General features: G+C 32.1%; 1 protein-coding gene across 1 annotated transcript; it reads right to left on the reverse strand.

Moving 5' to 3' along the window:
* Window positions 1-4737: 4737 nt before the first annotated feature.
* Window positions 4738-19328, reverse strand: LOC148606031 (uncharacterized). Its single transcript, XM_088546459.1, has 7 exons — window positions 19120-19328; window positions 17618-17708; window positions 15507-15626; window positions 15161-15216; window positions 12016-12167; window positions 5691-5737; window positions 4738-4778 (listed from the first exon to the last, which is right to left on the reverse strand). The coding sequence occupies exons 1-6, from the start codon at window positions 19223-19225 to the stop codon at window positions 5696-5698; spliced, it is 567 nt and encodes a 188-aa protein (XP_088402585.1). The 5' UTR covers window positions 19226-19328; the 3' UTR covers window positions 4738-4778; window positions 5691-5695.
* Window positions 19329-19643: the final 315 nt, after the last annotated feature.

The raw sequence follows: 19643 nt of genomic DNA on the forward strand, positions 1-19643 counted from the left end.
TTCTGCATTGTTGTACTTCGCTTCCGGCAATAGCTGCGCCTTTCCAACAAAAGTAAACTGCTTTTGTTAGAAATCTATGACGATGCAATATTGATCTAGGTACACCTTTCAGCAGTTATTTTCAAACTATCTTTGAATATGAACGAATTCAGAGGAATATATAATATGACAGTGTAATTATTCACACACCTTTCTATCGGTTCTTAATGTCATTCAGTGTCATATATACATAATATTTTACTTTTTGGTAAATGTAAGTAAAGAACAGCATGTAGCCCTGTCTGTTAATTTCAGTTAACACTATACACATATAAAAGTTGTATTGTCTCTGAATAGTTCAAGTTTTAAGGATGACTTACAGTTGTTGACAACCTGATGTTGCTTCTATCTCTTTGTTGGAGTTCATATTGCTAGAGATTGCAGTTTGTGTGTGACGTCTTGTTTCCCGTATCTTCAGTTTTTTTTTGTGTAATATGTTTATTTGATTCGCAACATTGCATATGGACATTATCTTTGATTCCTTTGTTCTCGTTCAGACCATGTTTTTTTTTTTTAGTTTTGCGTATTTGAATTTGTAACTGTTGACATGTTGATATGTTTTGCCGATATCTAATCTCCAAAAATCTCGAAAATAAAGAAACAAATTACACACCTTCCTCTGCCAGCTTTTAAAATATGTACATGGATGATGCAAGGCATTTGAAATTGAAACTTTATGCCAAACAAAGACATAATGATTTTGACTTTCAAAAAGAAAACTTCCCCTTACTTTGTGGCAATAAAAATACATTTCCAACCTATGGCAAATACATTTCTCGTTTGATTTGTTACTTTCGAGGCTGTGATCTGAACATAGATGGCATATATTTAAAAAAAGGGTTATTTTAGCCTTTATTAATGACATCTTAACAGATGTTTTACGGTCGACTTCACAATTTAATTGAACGCTATGAATGTTTTATCTCCCAAATGATTTACAAATCTTTTTTTTTTTATCGTCTTTTCGGACTTATTGCCTGTCGTATTTGACATAACTGGCTGCTGTGATGTACGTAGCTCCAATATAATTTTTCGGGGCAAGTCAATGGAATCAGGTAATGTGATTCACTATGTTCCTCAATTACAATTTGAAATTACACTTTATCCTGGAAGGTCGTTGAAATCACACCTAGATAAATGTTAAAACCAAACCCTACCAATTCTGAAGATACAGCTGGTAATGTGTCATGTTACATGGTGAATCTTTATCATCTTAATTTACTTTACTTATTTCCGATTATTTGTCCACCACATCCGCACTATTACCTTTGTTTACATTATGAAACTCTGTAAAATTGGATGACATCTCCAATAGTACATGAACTGAGATAGCCACAGTAACCCCCCACCCCCACCCCACTGGACAAAAAATTATCACAAAAAATATAAGTTTCAGCTTCCTCCTATTTTTGAATCATTTTGTCACCAAACATTTAACGACATTATATCTGTATATGTTTGGCTACCTTTTATTCTCCGTTGATGCAAACAATGCATTTCTTTTTGTTTTTTGATTCTTTGAACTTTTCTTAAGTAAACTGACATATATACATATATATCAACATGTAACCCCCTGTCTCAGCTATACAAGTGTATCAAATATGTTGCAGTTACACTTAGAGGTTTATGAAATGTACCCTACCCTACCGCAATATCACTTTTTTTTCATGTCGAATTGTTTTAAGTTTCAAGGTGACAATAACGAGTTTTTCACAAAAAAGTGAATTTCTGGAATTTACATTCTCTTCCATTTCATCCGTAATTGATAATTTTGTAAGATACTGTACTTCAAACAATCTTGTTTATGTTCAGAAAATGTCTTGAATTGTTATTTCTCATTGCATTTTGAATATTGACATGTAAAGAGGTACTTACACGTGAACAATATACATGGAATTTTATATTCATACAGCCTTATAATAAATCCTTGATACATACGAGGTTTTTAAACAAACTAGAATGTTGTATATAAGTTGACAAACATATGCCAGACATAACATATGCATTGCACATCTAAGAGCCAATGGATCAATGTACATGAAGTGTGAACGGATTTTCTACCTGTAGTTTTAAATTTTAGTGCTAAAATTCAATCACTCAAAAAACATTTTATAAAAAATAATTCTGATGGTAGAAAAAACAAATAAAAAATCACTATGCACTTATTTGATAAATATCATTAAATAAAATCCCTCCACTCACAATCAACTACGTGTTATATTAAGTTATCTTCAGGAGAATAAACGATTTAGTAAACAATTCATGAAGCCATCGTTACATTTAATTCACTTTTACATAACCCACATACATCTTCCTTAAGTATATTAACAAAATCACACCACGCACATTTTTCATATACTTTTGTTTGGATAATCTTTATATAAAATCAATTCACACGCCTCCCTCATAGCTTTATTAGGCAGTTCATACAAATGTGTAAGCATGTAAAATTAATCCAACCCACGTTTTAATGTACTTTCATTAGGCAGTCCCTATATAAAAAACCACTAGCCAATATGCAATATATACACAGAATCAGACTAAACAAATTCTTCATTCAGTACTACTAAGGACTCCTTGCAGAAAATTAATCCAGAAACATTTTACATTCAAATTGTATCAAGAATCCCTGACGTGAGAGAATAATAAAGGGAACCAGGTTCTAGTGGTAATCAAAAGATTGTTACCCAGAAATCACACCATACCTTATCCTTGGAACAATCAAGTCAGTAATGATTCAATGGAAACACCCTATCCTAATTGAATTATAATTTTATGTAGTTCCTGCAAACATATTCAATGAAATCGGTCTTGGAATGGTATGTAGCACCCTATTTTATTATTTTATAAAATTATTCATTTCATATTTACTAGAACTAATGAATCAATGATGTAAGATAAATTAGTCACTAGATATGCATCATTACGTAAGAGCAAATGTAGTTATTTTCATATTAAACACATTCATACTAGTCTTCTGCATATCTTATATCTTATCATGATAGTTTTCATCCAATTCAGCATAGTATTTCATTGCTTTTGCCATTCACTGTAAGGAATTTTTTAATAAAAACTTTTCTGCTTGCCATGGATACAGGCACATTTCACTTTATAATTATCTTTTGGTAATAATGAGATGATATGTGCTCCTTTCTTTTCACAAAACCATTGCTTTAGTATCATGTAGGTTTACTAGATTTTAAAGATATTTCATATGTATGGCAACATTGCTTTCATAATTCAATTATGTCCATCTGGACACATTTCTTTTTTTCAGGTAAAACGTTAAATGAAAGAAATTAGGCTGACTTTATAGCTGATCGGATCATAAAGAAATTATATAGTTTGGCTAGATCCTTCAATCTCCGCTATATAGATGACATATCTTTAAACAATCATAATTTCGGCGATTTGATACATCGCATCTACCCAAAAGAACTTGAGATAAAGGATATTACAAACACTGTGAAGTCAGCCTCATATCTTGACCTACACTTAGAAATCGATGGTAAAGGGAAACTATTGACCAAACCTTACGACAAACGTGATGACTTTTCATTCAGAATTGTCAACTTTCCTTTCATCTGTGGCAACATCCCTCCGGCTCCTGCGTATGGAGTGTTCATATCACAACTCATACGTTATGCCAGAGCTTGCCGAACTTACGCAGACTTTTTGTATCGCGCTAGAAGTCTAACAAAATGGCTTCTGGAACAGGGTTATGTTGCTACAAGATTGAAGTCATCACTACAGAAGTTTTATGGTCGTCATCATGAACTCGTGGATCGTTATGATATATCCATCAGCACCTGGTTTATTCAACGGGTCATTGTTTACCTTTCCTCGTTTGTCTACCCCGGACTTGACTTTTTATGAGCAACTCGATGGGTATTTCTAGAAAAGCAGAGGACGCTTACCCTACCGGTGCACCTGGTCAATGCTCCCAGTCTTTAGTCGAGTCCGAGTTACTCATTTACTTTTGTTACTTTGTATGTATGATTTTAATTACGTTATGTTCTTTGCTGTGTATATCTGTTTTCTATGTCTAGCCTTTGTTCCTGGATTACATTCTTATGATTACCGCTATAACCTTCGTTCCCTTGATTACTCTCTGAAAATGCGGTATAAATTTCTCTTTCCCACACAAAATGGCCCAGTTTCAACACCATTGTTATTTCAACTGAGATGAGATAGCCCGTCAGAAGAACAAAAGAAATGCAAAATATTTTTCCTAAGTCGAATGTGACCTATTGTTTTTTTTTTTTATCAAAACATGGTTAACGCTGCTTCTGTCTGTTGAAAATAACTTAAAATAAAACCTTATCGACAACAGTAGTCATCCCAGTACCAAACAATGACAAACGAAACGATTTTGATTCTTAATTTATAAATTTTACTTTCTTGTGCAGTAATTTAAAAGTTTCCCTTGTATTTGGTGTTTATATATCTCGGTCTTTAAGGTTTATCTGAGCTCTTAGCGACTAAAATTAATAATCAATAATTCAATGGTAAACACACTATAATATCTTTCAAGAAGATATGGATATCGGAAATAAAACATTTGTTTACGTATGGGACTTTTGTTTCGTAACATTGGCAAGAAAGCCTGTCTTTAAGGCAATGATGGCGTCTTAAGAAGTCAGAATAGTCGCTACTTGCTAACAAGAACAACTAAACAAATTAAATCATTTAGTAAACGAGTTTTATTTTCCCCGAATAAAGGTCATAAGGTCCATTATCTACAAAATAAATAAATTAAACAAACAAACAAACAAACAAATTTTAAATAATAAGGTTGTTTTGGTTATATCATCATAATCACTTTTATGAAAACAATTTTATTCAATATCATGTTTTGAAACAGAGAAACGATATGTCAGAATGCCCCATATGAACAATAATGTTATTTTAAAACGTTAGCACTCTTCGTTAATTGCATTAAATTGCAACAGAGTCAGTATACCAACCCAAATCAACTGTGCAGATTTTGTTTACAATTACGCTATCTATATATACAGACGTGACACCAATTCGAAAATTCTACGGACGATATATTGAACTCGTTGATTGTTATATTGTGGTTATTTCAACTTCGAGATATGATTGTTCAGTATGAAATAGTTTCAATCTTTTGTTTATACAAATATTTAACATCATTAAAGCAGTTAAATACATATGCAGAAGGCCCTCATCCTGGTGCATACTCCCAGTTTTAAGTCTGTGTTGCTCGATTATTATTTAGTGTATTGTTCATGATAAACATAAATGCCTCAATACGATAAAGTTTTATTAGAATCGGTGACAAATTATGAAACTCCAAAGTCTTATGAATTATATGTCAAAACAGAATGGCGTGGAATGTGTTGATGGAAAAAAACAGATACAAAGACAAAACAAAACAAAAGCAAACAACCTCCCCCCTAAAAAAAAACAAAAAAACAAAAACAAAAACAAAAACAAACAAACAAACAAACAAACAAACAAACAAATTACCAAATAGAATTTACCTTACTTGCCATCATTTAATGGCAAGCAATTTAAGCTCTTTTGTAAAGTCTGTCAGATATTCAAATTTTTAACGAATGATCGGACAAAACGCTATACATAACGTGGGTGTTCAATGCATAAAATGCATAATTGTGATTACTTACTTTTTTTAAAGTAATCCGTTGAACACTTGTCTCATTTGTCTGCATATCTGCAATGTGAAATGAAAGGACCATTATACCTTAGGCACTCTATGAAGTATTTGAAATTTACATGCATCTGCATTATAACAACACTAAATATCTAGTCTATTTCATGTATTTAATATCCTTTTATCGTCCAAACTCTATTCGCCATCTGATCATATCAAGAAGTAACAAAACAAAACAGTTCGGAAGAGGAAAATGTAGTAGGTACGTGACATAAATGCGTCTCTAAAGTTAATACGTTTTTTTTTTCAATGAAATGGAAATGTGCATCTTCAGTTAACACGATATTGTTCATGTTATTCAAATATGCATCGTTAACATTATGATTGCACATGTAATGCAGTTGTGCTTCTTATGTTATCAGAATTGTCGTGTCATGCCAAAGCATATCATGAATTAGTACGACGATAACAATTTTTTTCAAGCGAAGACAACATTTATGAATGTTAGACCAATGTGTATCTTCATTAACACCATAGGTGACGTGTTCTTAAGCGATCTAGCTGACAATGAAATTCCAATTGTGTATCTTTGGTTCTCAAAATGCTAAAATGTATCATGAATTAACAATGAATTTCATGTTTTAAGCGAAAATGACGGTTGTAAATGTTATGACAATGTATATCTAGTATGAACATGAAGGTCAGCCATTGTTAGGACAATGTGTATCTATTGTGAACACGATGGTGGGTCAAAGTTAGAACAAATTGTTTCTTATATGAACACGATGGTCGTTCAATAATAGGACAATGTGTATCTAATAGAAACACCATGGTTGTTCAATGCTATGACAATGCGTTTCTAATGAGAACATGGTGGGTCAGTGTTACGGCAATGTGTAAAAATTTGAACACAATGGCGGGTAAATGTTAGGACAATATGTATTTTATGTGCACATGATGGTGAGTTAATGCCATTACAATGTGTTATCTAATTTAAATATGATGGTGGGTTAATATCATTACAATGTGTTATTTAATGTAAATATGATGGTGGATCGATGTCATGACAATGTGTATCTAATGTAAACATGATGGTAGGTCAATGTTTGGACAAGGTGTATCTAATGTGAACACGTTGATGGGTCAATAAAAGCACAATGTGTTTCTAATGCGGACAATTTGCTGGGTCAATGCTCTGACAATCTGTGTACTGGATGGTTGGTCAATATTAGGTGAAGGTGTATCCAATGTGAGCATAATAGTAGGTCAATGTTAACATGAATGAAGGTCAATTGTAGGACTATGTGCATTCTATATAAAGACGATGCTTGATCAATGTTAAGACAATATGTATTTAAAAGTCTGTCTATGAGAAAACCATGCAAAACTGGTAAAAATCGTTTGAAAGTTATTTTTGCACTGCCATAAATTTTATATTAGAAATTAAAGAAGGTCATATAAGATTCCCAAAAATGCATATGATAATGACCAGACATTTTTTTTCAATTTTAGTAACAGCCGTTTTTAGGTATTAGGGGCATTTCGTTAATGATGTGCCGGATTTCATGGTAATATTTGGACCGCATTCATCAGTTATTTGCTTTGGTATGTGAAATGACAACATTTTATGTGCAGTTAATAAACTTATATTCATAGAAGTGGAAAATAGTCACTCATTTAGCCTTATGTAGAAATTGGCTGTGTGCCATGTTTCCGAAAATAACAGACAACTTTCATACAACTTGCCATTGCTAATCAAAAAGCCTATACAGGCTAAAATAACACTTAAAATTATCATTGTTGTAATCGAAAAGTTGAAACTGTATTATGTTTATATGCTATAAAGTTTCATGCTGGGCATTTCATATTTTCATACTTTTTTTCAACATGTAAAATTGATGTATTTTTGGTGAAAATTGGACAATTTTTAAGCGATTTATTGAGCAATAATGCAATATGTAAAAATAAACCCATTCAAATTTAATATCAGAAGTACAGAAATAATTGATTTCGAATCAATTAAACACAAAATGACGTATAAAACGCACTGAAAACAAATTTCTGAGAACTCACATGTATGGGACGAGTTAGCCTTTGTATGATGTAGTCCAGTGCACTGGAAGACTTTCATTCCCCTTTACCCAATAAAAATTGCGTATTTTTTAGGTTAAAAAGACTTATTCATAAGTACCTACTGACATGAAGTGGAATGTGTCCTTATATTCCGAATTACAGAAAATGGATACATCGCAAATTGTTCGTCGGGATGTACATCCCTTAGTATACAAAGTACCGATCATTTTATAAATGCTTTTCAGTAAAGGAGAAAGACTTGTTGATATATTTTCGATTTTCAGTAACAGTATATCACTTGTAGGTTATTTCATGTGTGTATAAATGGACATCACACTTTTTCCTTGTTTTACCTCACTGGATTACAATGAGTTTCTGAAGGAACATCGAAGAAAGCGTCATATTTAACTGTAATGATAGAAAAGGACTTGCAAATCATTGCGTTATTCTACATGTCATACAAGCAAGTATATTTGCACATTCATCATTGAACACGTAAGCGGGGACAATAACACACGGTTTGTGTATAAAAGATGAACTAATCGAAGGAAAATGGGAAAAGTTAAGGATATATTACTGATTATTAGGTAAGTTACTTTTAGTTTTGTTGTTCAAATACAAATATTTTATTGTACTTACACATTTACAATAAATGATCACGACACATACCCAAAAAGACAATGGTTGAAACAAGCATATCCAACATGCTCAATACGTGTATAAGTTCAAAAATAATAAAATAAATAAAATGAAAAAAGTTTAAAATATATAAGGTTTATAACGCTTATTGTTTATTCAATTTTGAAAAATTTACATTGATTTTATCATTTACAGGTTATTGGGTCCCAAGTGGGGCCACATAAAAGATTTTTTTATTTCTTTTGTAATGCTTTTTTTTGTCAGATTTCCTCATAAAAATCAAATTTCAGACATCTCTTATAATTATGGGTTGTAGGGAATTGTTTTTATCACCCTTATTTTAAGCTTCCTTCAATCTAAATTGAACGTCAAATTTTGTGCAATATTGCGCCAAAACCAGTTGAGCTTTACGTCGCTTTGTTTAATAAACTGCCATTGTGTCTAAAATTGCCCAAAGTGAAGAGAGTTTAACATATTGTAGTTGTATTATGCTCTGCTCTGCAAAACTCTTTATTTAACTATACATTAGGGAGTAACATCATTAGGTTTCAAACCCGTTGAACCTGCACCCATATGGATACATGTATATGTGGTTGCTACTGACAAAACTTTATTTGCCCCATCTGTTTAGGATTTGACCTCTATAGGCATGTTTAGCAGCAATGGAGTATTGTTTTTTTTGGTATATACTATTATGCTTAATATTAGTAGATCCAGAGGTATGCAATAGGGAAAAGACCCATACCTAATTTTTTCCTCAAGAAAAATGTTGATAAAAATAACCAGTACATGTGTACATGTATATTCACAGCAATGATAAATAACAGATATGCTTGATTATTTATTTGAATTATTTCTAAATATTTTTAAGGTCTTGACATACAAAATATAAAGTTAGAATTTTGTAAGAGGGATGGGCCACATGAATCAGCCTACATGTATGTCAATAAATCTGATATACATGTATACAAATACAGTCTCTACAATATAGAATGCATATGCTTGTAATATTTGATGTATACATACGTGTAAATGTGCATATATATCTAATCAAAGAACCAAATGCTTAGTACATGTAATGAGGTATGAAACTATCAAATGTAGTTGTGTGTATGTCTTAAACATGGGTTTTATAATACGCCCTCTTTTAATTGATTAATACCAGTACACAATGTGCCTGTAGAGTAAATCTATTTTATATAAAAAAAATATAAAGACCTTGTTCTTTCTGTTCAAGGTAAAGAAGCTTAAATACGTTTATCCAAGTGATTCATTGTTGTGTGATTAGCAAGAGAATGATACAAATCCTGCCATGGTTCATGATTGATGCATTACAAGTATTGCACAAAATAATGGGAGGAAAAACATTGTTATCAACTCTGGAAAGCTACATGCTTTTGATCATCTACCCACATTCCACATATCAAAAGGCTACAGCTATTTGTATATGTCAATAGATAGAAGAATTGTCATATTTACAGTTTACACAATTTGTTACATTAGAAACAGCCACATTGAACACAAATTTTTACCTAGTTCAAGGTCAATTTTCAACACATCATCTGCAGGTTGTATCTACCAACATGCTAAATATCAAAAGTCTATCTTAAAAAAAATAAGTTTAAGAGAAAAATGGTTGACATGGTATAAAAAAGGTAGATGGACGCACAGACAGATTGAGGGTTTTAGGGCATTCACCATATTTTGATACTACTCAAAATTTATGTGGGTTTATATTAACATGTGTTACTTTCTCCAATATTTCTGTTATCCTTAGAGCTAAAAAAACAACGAAAAAGAAACAAGCACAAACACAGAAGGTAGAAAACTGCCGTTTTCTCATTTTCACTCTTCCACCAATTCTTGGCTACTTTAAAGTATGCTTTTATTGTCATATCTGGTGCATGTCTAGTTACTATTTAAGGGTGCATCTTATTGGATATAAACAGGTCAGCTTGTGAAAGTGTTAATTTTAGGGAATACAGGCATTGAAATGACAATTTGCTAAATGTTTTGGCCAAAATTCAAGGTTACATATTTTTTTAAAGTCATTATAACAACCTATGTATGGGTTATGTTTTATAGAGTTATACACACTTAGCTGAAACACATTTATTTAGAAAAAGGTAATTATAGGCTTAAGACCTAACTTTAGATCTTCTTTTTCATACCCCATCTTTTTTCAAGGGAATTTCCTTTAAATAAAATGACAGCTATATCTTTGCCATCTTTAATTTTTCGAAAAACATATTCTGCAATTAGAAGTTTCTCATGGGGTCCTACCAAATGCACTAAAGTTTATATCTAATTGCTAATATCACTTTCGGACGGTTTTGCATGGTTTACTCATGGATAGCCTCTTATTGTGAACATGTTTTTGGGTCAATGTTTGGACAATGTGTATCTAATGTGAACACAATGGTTGGTCAGTGTTATGCCAATGCATATATTAGATGTATTGTGGTTCAGTGTTTTTACATTGTGTATTTTTAGTGAAAACGATGGTTGGTGATTGTAATGACAACATGTATCTTAAGTGTATACGATAGTTGGTAAATGTTATTACAATATGTATCTTAAAGTACACGATAATTGGTAAATGTTATTGCAATATGGGCCTTTAGCATGTTTAGTGTACTCGATGGTTGGTAAATGTTATTATAATGTGTATTGTCAGTGTACACGATAGTTGGTAAATGTAATACAATGTGTATTGTCAGTGTACATGATAGTTGGTAAATGTAATTACATTGTATACCCTTGGTGTAAAGGATGGTCGGTCAATGGGATGACACTTTGTATTTTGAGGTTGATTATGCCTATAACATGGATCATCCTTTTCGTTCATTTTGCGAAATTGTACGGACATATATATTATCAATTAACTAATACATGTAATATTATAAAACAATGTGTTCAAGATATTTTGTGAGAATTTTTGACAACAAAATTGAGATGATAAATGTAAAAAGCAATATTCCAATAAAGTAATTGGCGGGAAAAATGTTCTATACTAATGTAAAGGACATTTTAGATTTTTGTCAATTTTACAAGAAAAGTTGACCACCAAAATATCGTTTGAGGATATGGGAGAATGACAATTAACTGTTTTTATATGCCTCTATAAAAAAAATGCATCGCCTAGCTTTCTCATACTATACAAAATACTGAATATTTCATACAGAATTCTTACAAAAATACAAAAAAATGCCTTTCTTGCGGCCCAATTTTCTCGAAATCAAGTTCGGTGACCTCTGTTTTAGACTTATAGATTTCTGACGTAGTTCCTTAAAGTAAGATATAAAGATCAGTGGTGCAAAAAAAAAATAGTTCTCGTTTTCCAGCTGTGTTATAAACAATTACAGATCAGTTTAATGCAACAATGCAAAAGTTCAAAGTATATCTATGTGGTTTTTTTGTGATTTTGTATCGTAAAAAATATATACATTGTACTAGAATTGAAAAAAAAATGTTAAGACAAAAAAGTCTCAACCGAATATGAAAAACTAAATATTCCATTAACAAAAATATTGAAAGCAAAAACGTTTTGTGTTTGTAACATGTATAGGAATATTTTGTTTTGACAAAAAGATAGCATCCATTACAATACACATTTGTATACTTACTTCTCTCCTTAATCTGTTTTTTAATCTGTCCAGGAAATTTGATTGAGTTTTAGTTATTCCAAACGTAGACTGATTACTGTTGTCAGGTGTGAAGGTCACAGAAATATTGCCAAGATCGACTGAACAGTAGACAACCTTTTGTATACTCTTTTCTGTAAAACAGTCAATCAAATTAACATTTAAAAGATTTCTACTGAACCACAAAGAAAAAAGTGTCTACTTGTATAATGACAGTAAAACCCAAACATTTTGGTGGGGTTTAATTGTTTCTTCTTTCCCGTAACGATACAAAATATAGATTTTCTATAATTTGATCATTCGATCTACGTCTTGGATTGCTAGATATTTGCGCTATCACATCATGTACCATCTGATACAAACAAATAATATGATGCATTCGGTTAGTTGTTGTGTTATTGTGTATCGCTTTTTATAAAACCTTGTCGATCAAAATTGTTTTCCAGACTCCATTGATGACGTCATAGAAAGTCGTTTGGTAGAATTTTCACCATGAAAGTTGCCGTTTGTCAAGCGGCAAAAATATTGCTATGGAAACATAGAGAAAAAACGTTTTCTAAATGGTATAGGTTAATTAGGGCAAAAATATCCTCTCGCTTTAATTTCAACGTCATAACACTCGCCGATATTCATTTGTAATATTTCTGCAATCAAATACCTTGAGTCAATATTTTGCGATATTCAACTTTTACGCATTACGTCAAAGCAACCTATTACAGCACGCAAGACAACAACAGTACTTCGATGAAACAAGACTCGCAGAAACAGTATAATTGAATTTTGTTGTGCCTAATATATTTTCTCAGCATTTTCCTCACTTGCAATGACTTTAAAACTAGTTGTTTTTTTTGTCTTTTACTTTCCCAAACTTTATTCGCTTTTAAAAATATTTTATTACACATTCTGTATGCGTTAATACATGCAATATAGACTTTTCACTTACCGTAAGATTCTTAGGTTAATATGTCCTTAAAAACGGATTCTTATGACACAAGTTTATGGCGGTTAGAACTGCATGGTATATTATAAAGAGACATAGACATAGACTAAACGTCAGATAGACTGAATCACTTTCCAATCAATAGGCAGTGGCAAATCAGTCAACATATTTTTATTTGAAACTATAACGATTAGGGCTGTGTGCTTTACTTTGTACTTTTGCAGACGTTTTAATTGTATATGAAGTCGCAAAACAATAAATTTGTTGTCAGAATGACTTCTCTAGCATTTTAAAGAAAAAGACTATATGAAAGCAGTAGCTAGTAAAAAAGTACTGATTTCTTTTGTTTATAATTACTATCACGAAAAACTGTAAAAAAATTAAACAGAGACAAAATCAGTACTAGCACACAAATATTAATTTGAGTCATTAAATGACTTCGATTTCTTAGATGGATCACAACCATTGCCAAAATAAAAGTTTCTATCTGTCAAAGGAATCAAACAGCTTATATATATTTGAATACTCAAACTTTAAGCCTAATTATAATAGACCATTTATAATTGTACGTGTTTTTATCTTACACTGAAAAAAAAAAAAAAAAAAAAAAAAAAAAAAACACCGCGACTATTTTTATTCCTGTTTTTGAAACTTACAAGTAAAGACGTTACAAGCATATGATTGCGATCTAAATACGGGATTAAAAGGGGTTACCAAACTGGTGCACTAAAGCAATAATCAAAAGAAAAGTCCGTATAACAAATGGCAATACAAGGACAAAGGCCGGAAAACTGGGTCTGTTGGCATTCTTGAATGAACTCGTAACAATGTGAGCTGTCAGAATATTTCCGTTTTAAAGGCAGTAATTGGAAGCAAGTCGATGGCTACTGAAGATATTTATTCGTCTCTAAGATTTATGAATTTAAATTAGCGAATCAGGATATTTTAGATTGCAACAATGTGAGGATAATACGGTCCATGATATTTCTCACGCTCTTTTCCATAAACTCAGATGTTTTTTACTTGGAAAACTGACGTAGTCGCTCCATCAAGTGCTTTGTTCCGATAGCCACTTTTGACTGATAATTGAAGTAAGAATTTACACCCATGGTTTGGTAAATAACTGAAGTTCAACATCTTAGATTTTACTATTAATGTCAAGGAATGAAATTCTCTCATAATGATGTTATGTTGAAGGTATATTTGATGGCTAAATTGGAAGAAAAAAAAGTCATGTTCCTTATTAGAAGACACCCCAGAAGACATCGTCTATGTATCTTTTGTAAAGATCTGGTACGGGACTTATATACATAGAGAGCATTTGTTCCTCCAGGTCGCCAACAAATAGACAGTCAATACTCTATCCCATTCCAATTCCTATTGTAACCTCTGCCTGTCTTGCTATAGTGTTTGGCAACGAAATAAAAGATATTGAGGTTAAGACGATGTCAGTTTTGAGGACGCTTACCCTACCGGTGCACCTGGTCCATGCTCCCAGTTTTTAGTGGAGTCCGAGTTGCTCATTTACTTTTATTACTTTGTATGTAAGATTTTAGTTACTTTATGTTCTTTGTTGTGTATGTCTGTTTTCCATGTCTGGTCTTTGTCCCTGGATTGCATTCTTTTGTGTGCCGCTATAACCTTGGTTCCTTTGGTTGCTCTTTGACATAATGATTGGCTCATCTGTCAACAAACTACCTTATAGCAATCACAACAGCAATTTTTGGAATGCTTGTATATTGGGCTGTCACATCAATGGTAAAACGTTTGAGATCTGACTGTCAGGCTAAAACATATCATGCGTAGTGTCCTTCATATATGTAGGTAGGTTCTACACGATGGTCACGATTGTTTTTCATAACCTTGGCCATGTATAGAAAATATTAATTTTGACAAGGTAAATGTACAGATTTAGGCGAAAGATGTGCAACATCATACTTAATTAATTTACTTGTAATGCATGTAAAATAAACTAAATCGTTAACAAAATTCTAGACAAACTATCATCATGTTATTTATTAAACAGACAAAATGGCGGCCATTCTTTAAAGGTAATCATCTATATGGGCACATGAATAAGACACCGAAAGGAAATGTAAACATACGCAAACAACGATTGACTCCTACATACGAGAACTATTGCAAAATGAAAACGAAACATTAATAAGGATGGCGCATAATACTCACTGTATCTAATGTATACTCGAACATTCTTTGCTGTGGCTGTAAATGAACCCGAAATTCTGAAATGTATTAGGTATAAGGTATACATGGTATAGAATACAACCTAAATGTGCCTTTTCTTAAGTAGTTATTTTTGTACAGTAGCAGGAATCTGCCCACTTAATGTAAGAAATGTCTAACAATTAAAACAAAATGTGACTCAAACAACGTACATGACTTGAAAATATATCCATCAGTTTATCATTTATGTTTCTATACCAAATCTACTTATTACTTTGTTTTGTAAAACATGTGAATGATATACACTGAAATGGGAATCATACATATTCAAATGCAAATGTATACTCACATTGGGAAGAAAATCCACGTTCCTCTTATTCTGACCCCCATTTTACTCAACGTTATAAAATAATAACTGTCCGTCTCTGTTATTGTAATGATTGGAGATTGCGTTATAACGAATGGGTTTCTGCAAGGAAATTTAAATTTAAATGTTTAAGGAGACCACATTACATGCATATTCAATTCTAAACTCAAGGGACAAAGACTACGATAAAGATACGGATACAGAAAAAAAAAAAACATACATCATTCGCACAATCAAAATCACATGTCAAAACTACAGTAATAATTGTCTAAGCTGTAACCTTAATACAACATAAAAGAGTAATCAAGGGAACCAAGGTTATAGCGGTAATCAAAAGAATGAAGACCAGACATAGGAAACAGACATTGACAACAAAGACCATGGGGTAACAAAAATCATACATACAAAGTAACAAAACGAAATGAACAACTCGGACTCCACTAAAAACTGGGATCATGGACCAGGTGCACCGGTAGGGTAAGCGTACTCTGCTTTTCTAGAAACACCCGCCGAGTTGCTCATAAAAAATCAAGTCCGGGGTAGACAAACGAGGGAAGGAAAACTATGACCCGTTGATTAAATCAGTTTTCATGGTGCTGATGGATACACCATAACGATCCACGAGTTCGTAATAAAACGTCTGTAGTGATGACTTCAATCTCGTACGAGTTACTAATAAAAAGTTAAGTCCTGGGTAGACGAAAGAGGAATGGAAAATCATGACACGTTTAACAAATTAGTTTTCATGGCGCAGATGGACGCACCGTAACGATCCACGAGTTCATGATGACGGCCATAACATTTTTGTAGTGATGACTTCAATCTTGTAGCAACATAATCCTGATCTAGAAGCCTATTTGTTAGAATTCTAGCGCGAAACAAAAACTCTGCGTAGTCTCTCATCTCTAAAACCTTTAACCTGGAAAGATTTAAGTAGAGACAAATTTATAGTATGTAATTTCAATAAGTGTAAATATTAGCACGATAAAATTAATTTCAGCACTTAGAAAACATTATGTTATGTGTACTGTATTGTCGATTATGTGGGTGTCGTTATTTGCCGACTTACAGTACCTGAACCGATCCGTGTAACAACAAGTGTGATAGGTCATCGATCGACGATCAGTTTCCGGACAGTCATCGGTCTGTCAAACCGATCAATTACACCGGTGATCGCATAACGTCATCACAGAGAAGTCACTGTATTTTACGGTTTTTGTTGTCTTTTTTTTGTCAATTTAACACATATTTATATAATGTAATATGTAACATCAAGTTATACTTTTTATGTTACATTTCTTTTATTTCAAACATATCTTACGTCATTTTACATAACAGGACTGTGATTAGATCGGTCACCGATCATCGGTCATCGATCTGCCAGCGATTAATCAGTCAACTGTCATCGATCTGTCAAATCGTTGCGCGGATCGGTTCGAGGACTGTATTTTGTTTTGTTTTCAGTAATACATCAAACTATTTTTATTAAAATCATTGCATTTTACGGTTTGAACTTAAAGATACAAAACAACAGTAGAAAAAATGAATCATAACATTCGGGTGTTTGTAGAAAAGCAGAGGACGCTTACCACCTGGTCTATGCTCCCAGTGTTTAGTGGAGTCCGACTTGCTCATTCGCTTTTGTTACTTTGTATGTATGATTTTAATTGTTTCTGTATGCTCTTTGTTGTGTGGGTCTGTTTTCCATGTCTGGTCTTTGTCCCTGAATTACATTCCTTTGATTACCACCATGATTTTGTTTCCTTTGCTTACTCATTCAAAATATGACATGTGTACACAAATTGGCGGATCCATTTAGAAATGAAGAGTTGGTTCTGTACCTGATACAACCACTTTTTTTAAAAGGCGTCAAGGTTGTCAAATTATGTTTAAGTCATTGTATGTATTCCTTTTAATTATTTCATGTTATGAATTCTTTTATGTCTGTTCTTATTTTAGTCGATGTTTCCTGATTCAAAATACCCCGCTCTTCCTTTTACAGCAGCACTAAGTGGTAAATTGTTTCCTTATGTTAACATATGTAATATAAAAACTTACATTGTGAATGTAACATATGTAATATAAAAACTTACATTGTGAATGATGCAGATTTAAAATTTATTGGCTTTAGAGCTGCTACAGATTCTAATGCATTTGGCAAGGCCGCCTGAATTTTCGCAATAGCTGAAACAATTGAATACATAGATATAAATTCCATAATTTCAAACAGCACACATTGCTGCTTTCAAGTAAGCTGTACATGTGATGTCATTATTAAGGAAGGGGATTTAATACTGTAAGGATAATGAACCAAACCAAATAATGAACATATTCTTTGTACAGTTTTTCAAACCTTGGCATAAAGTTTCTTCTTTACTGCTTAACTTGTTGGAATCCAATCGACAAAAGTAAACAAAACTGCTGTTGTAAATTGCCGAAAGTAAGTTTATCTTCATTGTTTTGTTTGTCTTTTTTTTGCGTCTGGTCTTTGTCCGTGGAATATTTCGCATTTCAGTCTAGAAAATGGGTTTCAAGCCAGTAGGCTCGAGTTTTGACTGAATAATAAGATATATGCAAACGAAAAAAGAGCCGGAATATTACGATCATTATTTAAACATGACATTAATCAACGATCATTGGACAAATTTATACTGTTTTTAGAAAATCCAATCAATAATTTTCAAGATTATAAAGGAAGAAAAACATCACTTGATGTACATTCTGGAATTTGAAGAGATTTAATAACGGAATTTAATGAAAGTAAAAAAAAAAACAGACTAGCTGTTGCTTTTACAAATGCTCAGTTGTTTTCCATGTCGTCGGTGAAGCGTTTCATAGCAATTGGAATGACGGACAATGCAAATTGGGAAATGGATGGCTTGGGAAGAATAAAGTTTAGTCAGAACATTAATTCATGCATTGATACCAAAGTATTTAATATGAGATCAGTTAAAATTTGGCCAGAAACTATATATTTGTGGAATCAATGAAAATAGTTCATTCGGGAAAAATCCAAAATTTCATCTTGTCCCTTCTCTGTCTGAAATCAATGCACACTTGTTTTATGAATTGGGTCATGGAAAACAAAGATAAATACATTACTTTTTTAAGAAAAAAAAAACAAAAAACAAAAAAAAACAAAAAAAAAAACAAAAACAAAAACAAAAACAACTTAGGTATTTGGCTCCAGAATACATATGATAAACACTGTTTGGACAAATGAACGTGCCACTTATTATAATTTATCCGAATAAGGAACATTATTTTTTTAAGTGCTCATTAAAAAAAAATAACATTTCAATTCAAATAACCATTATAGGTATTAATTTATAATAATTATACAGTTTCATGTATATCAACTGATAATATTCGCATTATAGATTTATTTACGAGGAAATATCATTCGTAATATGCCTGTCATTTTTAAATGTCGTCAATTGTAAGGTAAAAATAAAATAACAAAAGCAAAAATAAAAATAAGAAGGTGCAATTAAATAAAGATAAAAAATACAAACATTTAAACAAAGTAGAACAAAAGCAAAATATAATACGTATCAAACTAAATTTAGTCCAAATTAGTTAAGCAAATTCTTACCTGCAGTTTTATCATCGGGTGCTAGCTCTTGACCATCCTGTTGTATTGTGACTTGAATTGCAATAAAAATACAGGACAGTGATAACAAATAGTTGACAAAAAGCATGATTGCTAACGTTGTGATCTATACTTTATAGTTCTATTGGCATATCCTTGTTGATTCTCTTTTTATACTAAGCAAAATTAGAATATGAGATAATATAAGGAAAACAAATAATAATAATAATAATAATAATAATAATAGTAATAATAATAAAACGTAACACAAAAAAAAAAGAAAAGAAAAACACAAAAAAGTAGAAATATCGTTTATCAAATGCATTCATAATACCGTTTGCAAATACAAGAGGATTACGTTTTTTTTTCAAAAATATATGGTAACATATTTATTTTACACGCACAGTTTATTACAAGTCACTGTCGTTACTAACATTGAAAACTCGACTATACTTCTATTATGAACTCCACTAAAAACTGGGAGCATGGACCAGGTGCACCGGTAGGGTAAGCGTCCTCTGCTTTTC

Source organism: Perna viridis, chromosome 9 (assembly GCF_037379345.1).
Source record: "Perna viridis isolate PV_CMFRI_1.1 ecotype Kerala chromosome 9, ASM3737934v1, whole genome shotgun sequence".
Lineage (NCBI taxonomy): Eukaryota > Metazoa > Mollusca > Bivalvia > Mytilida > Mytilidae > Perna > Perna viridis.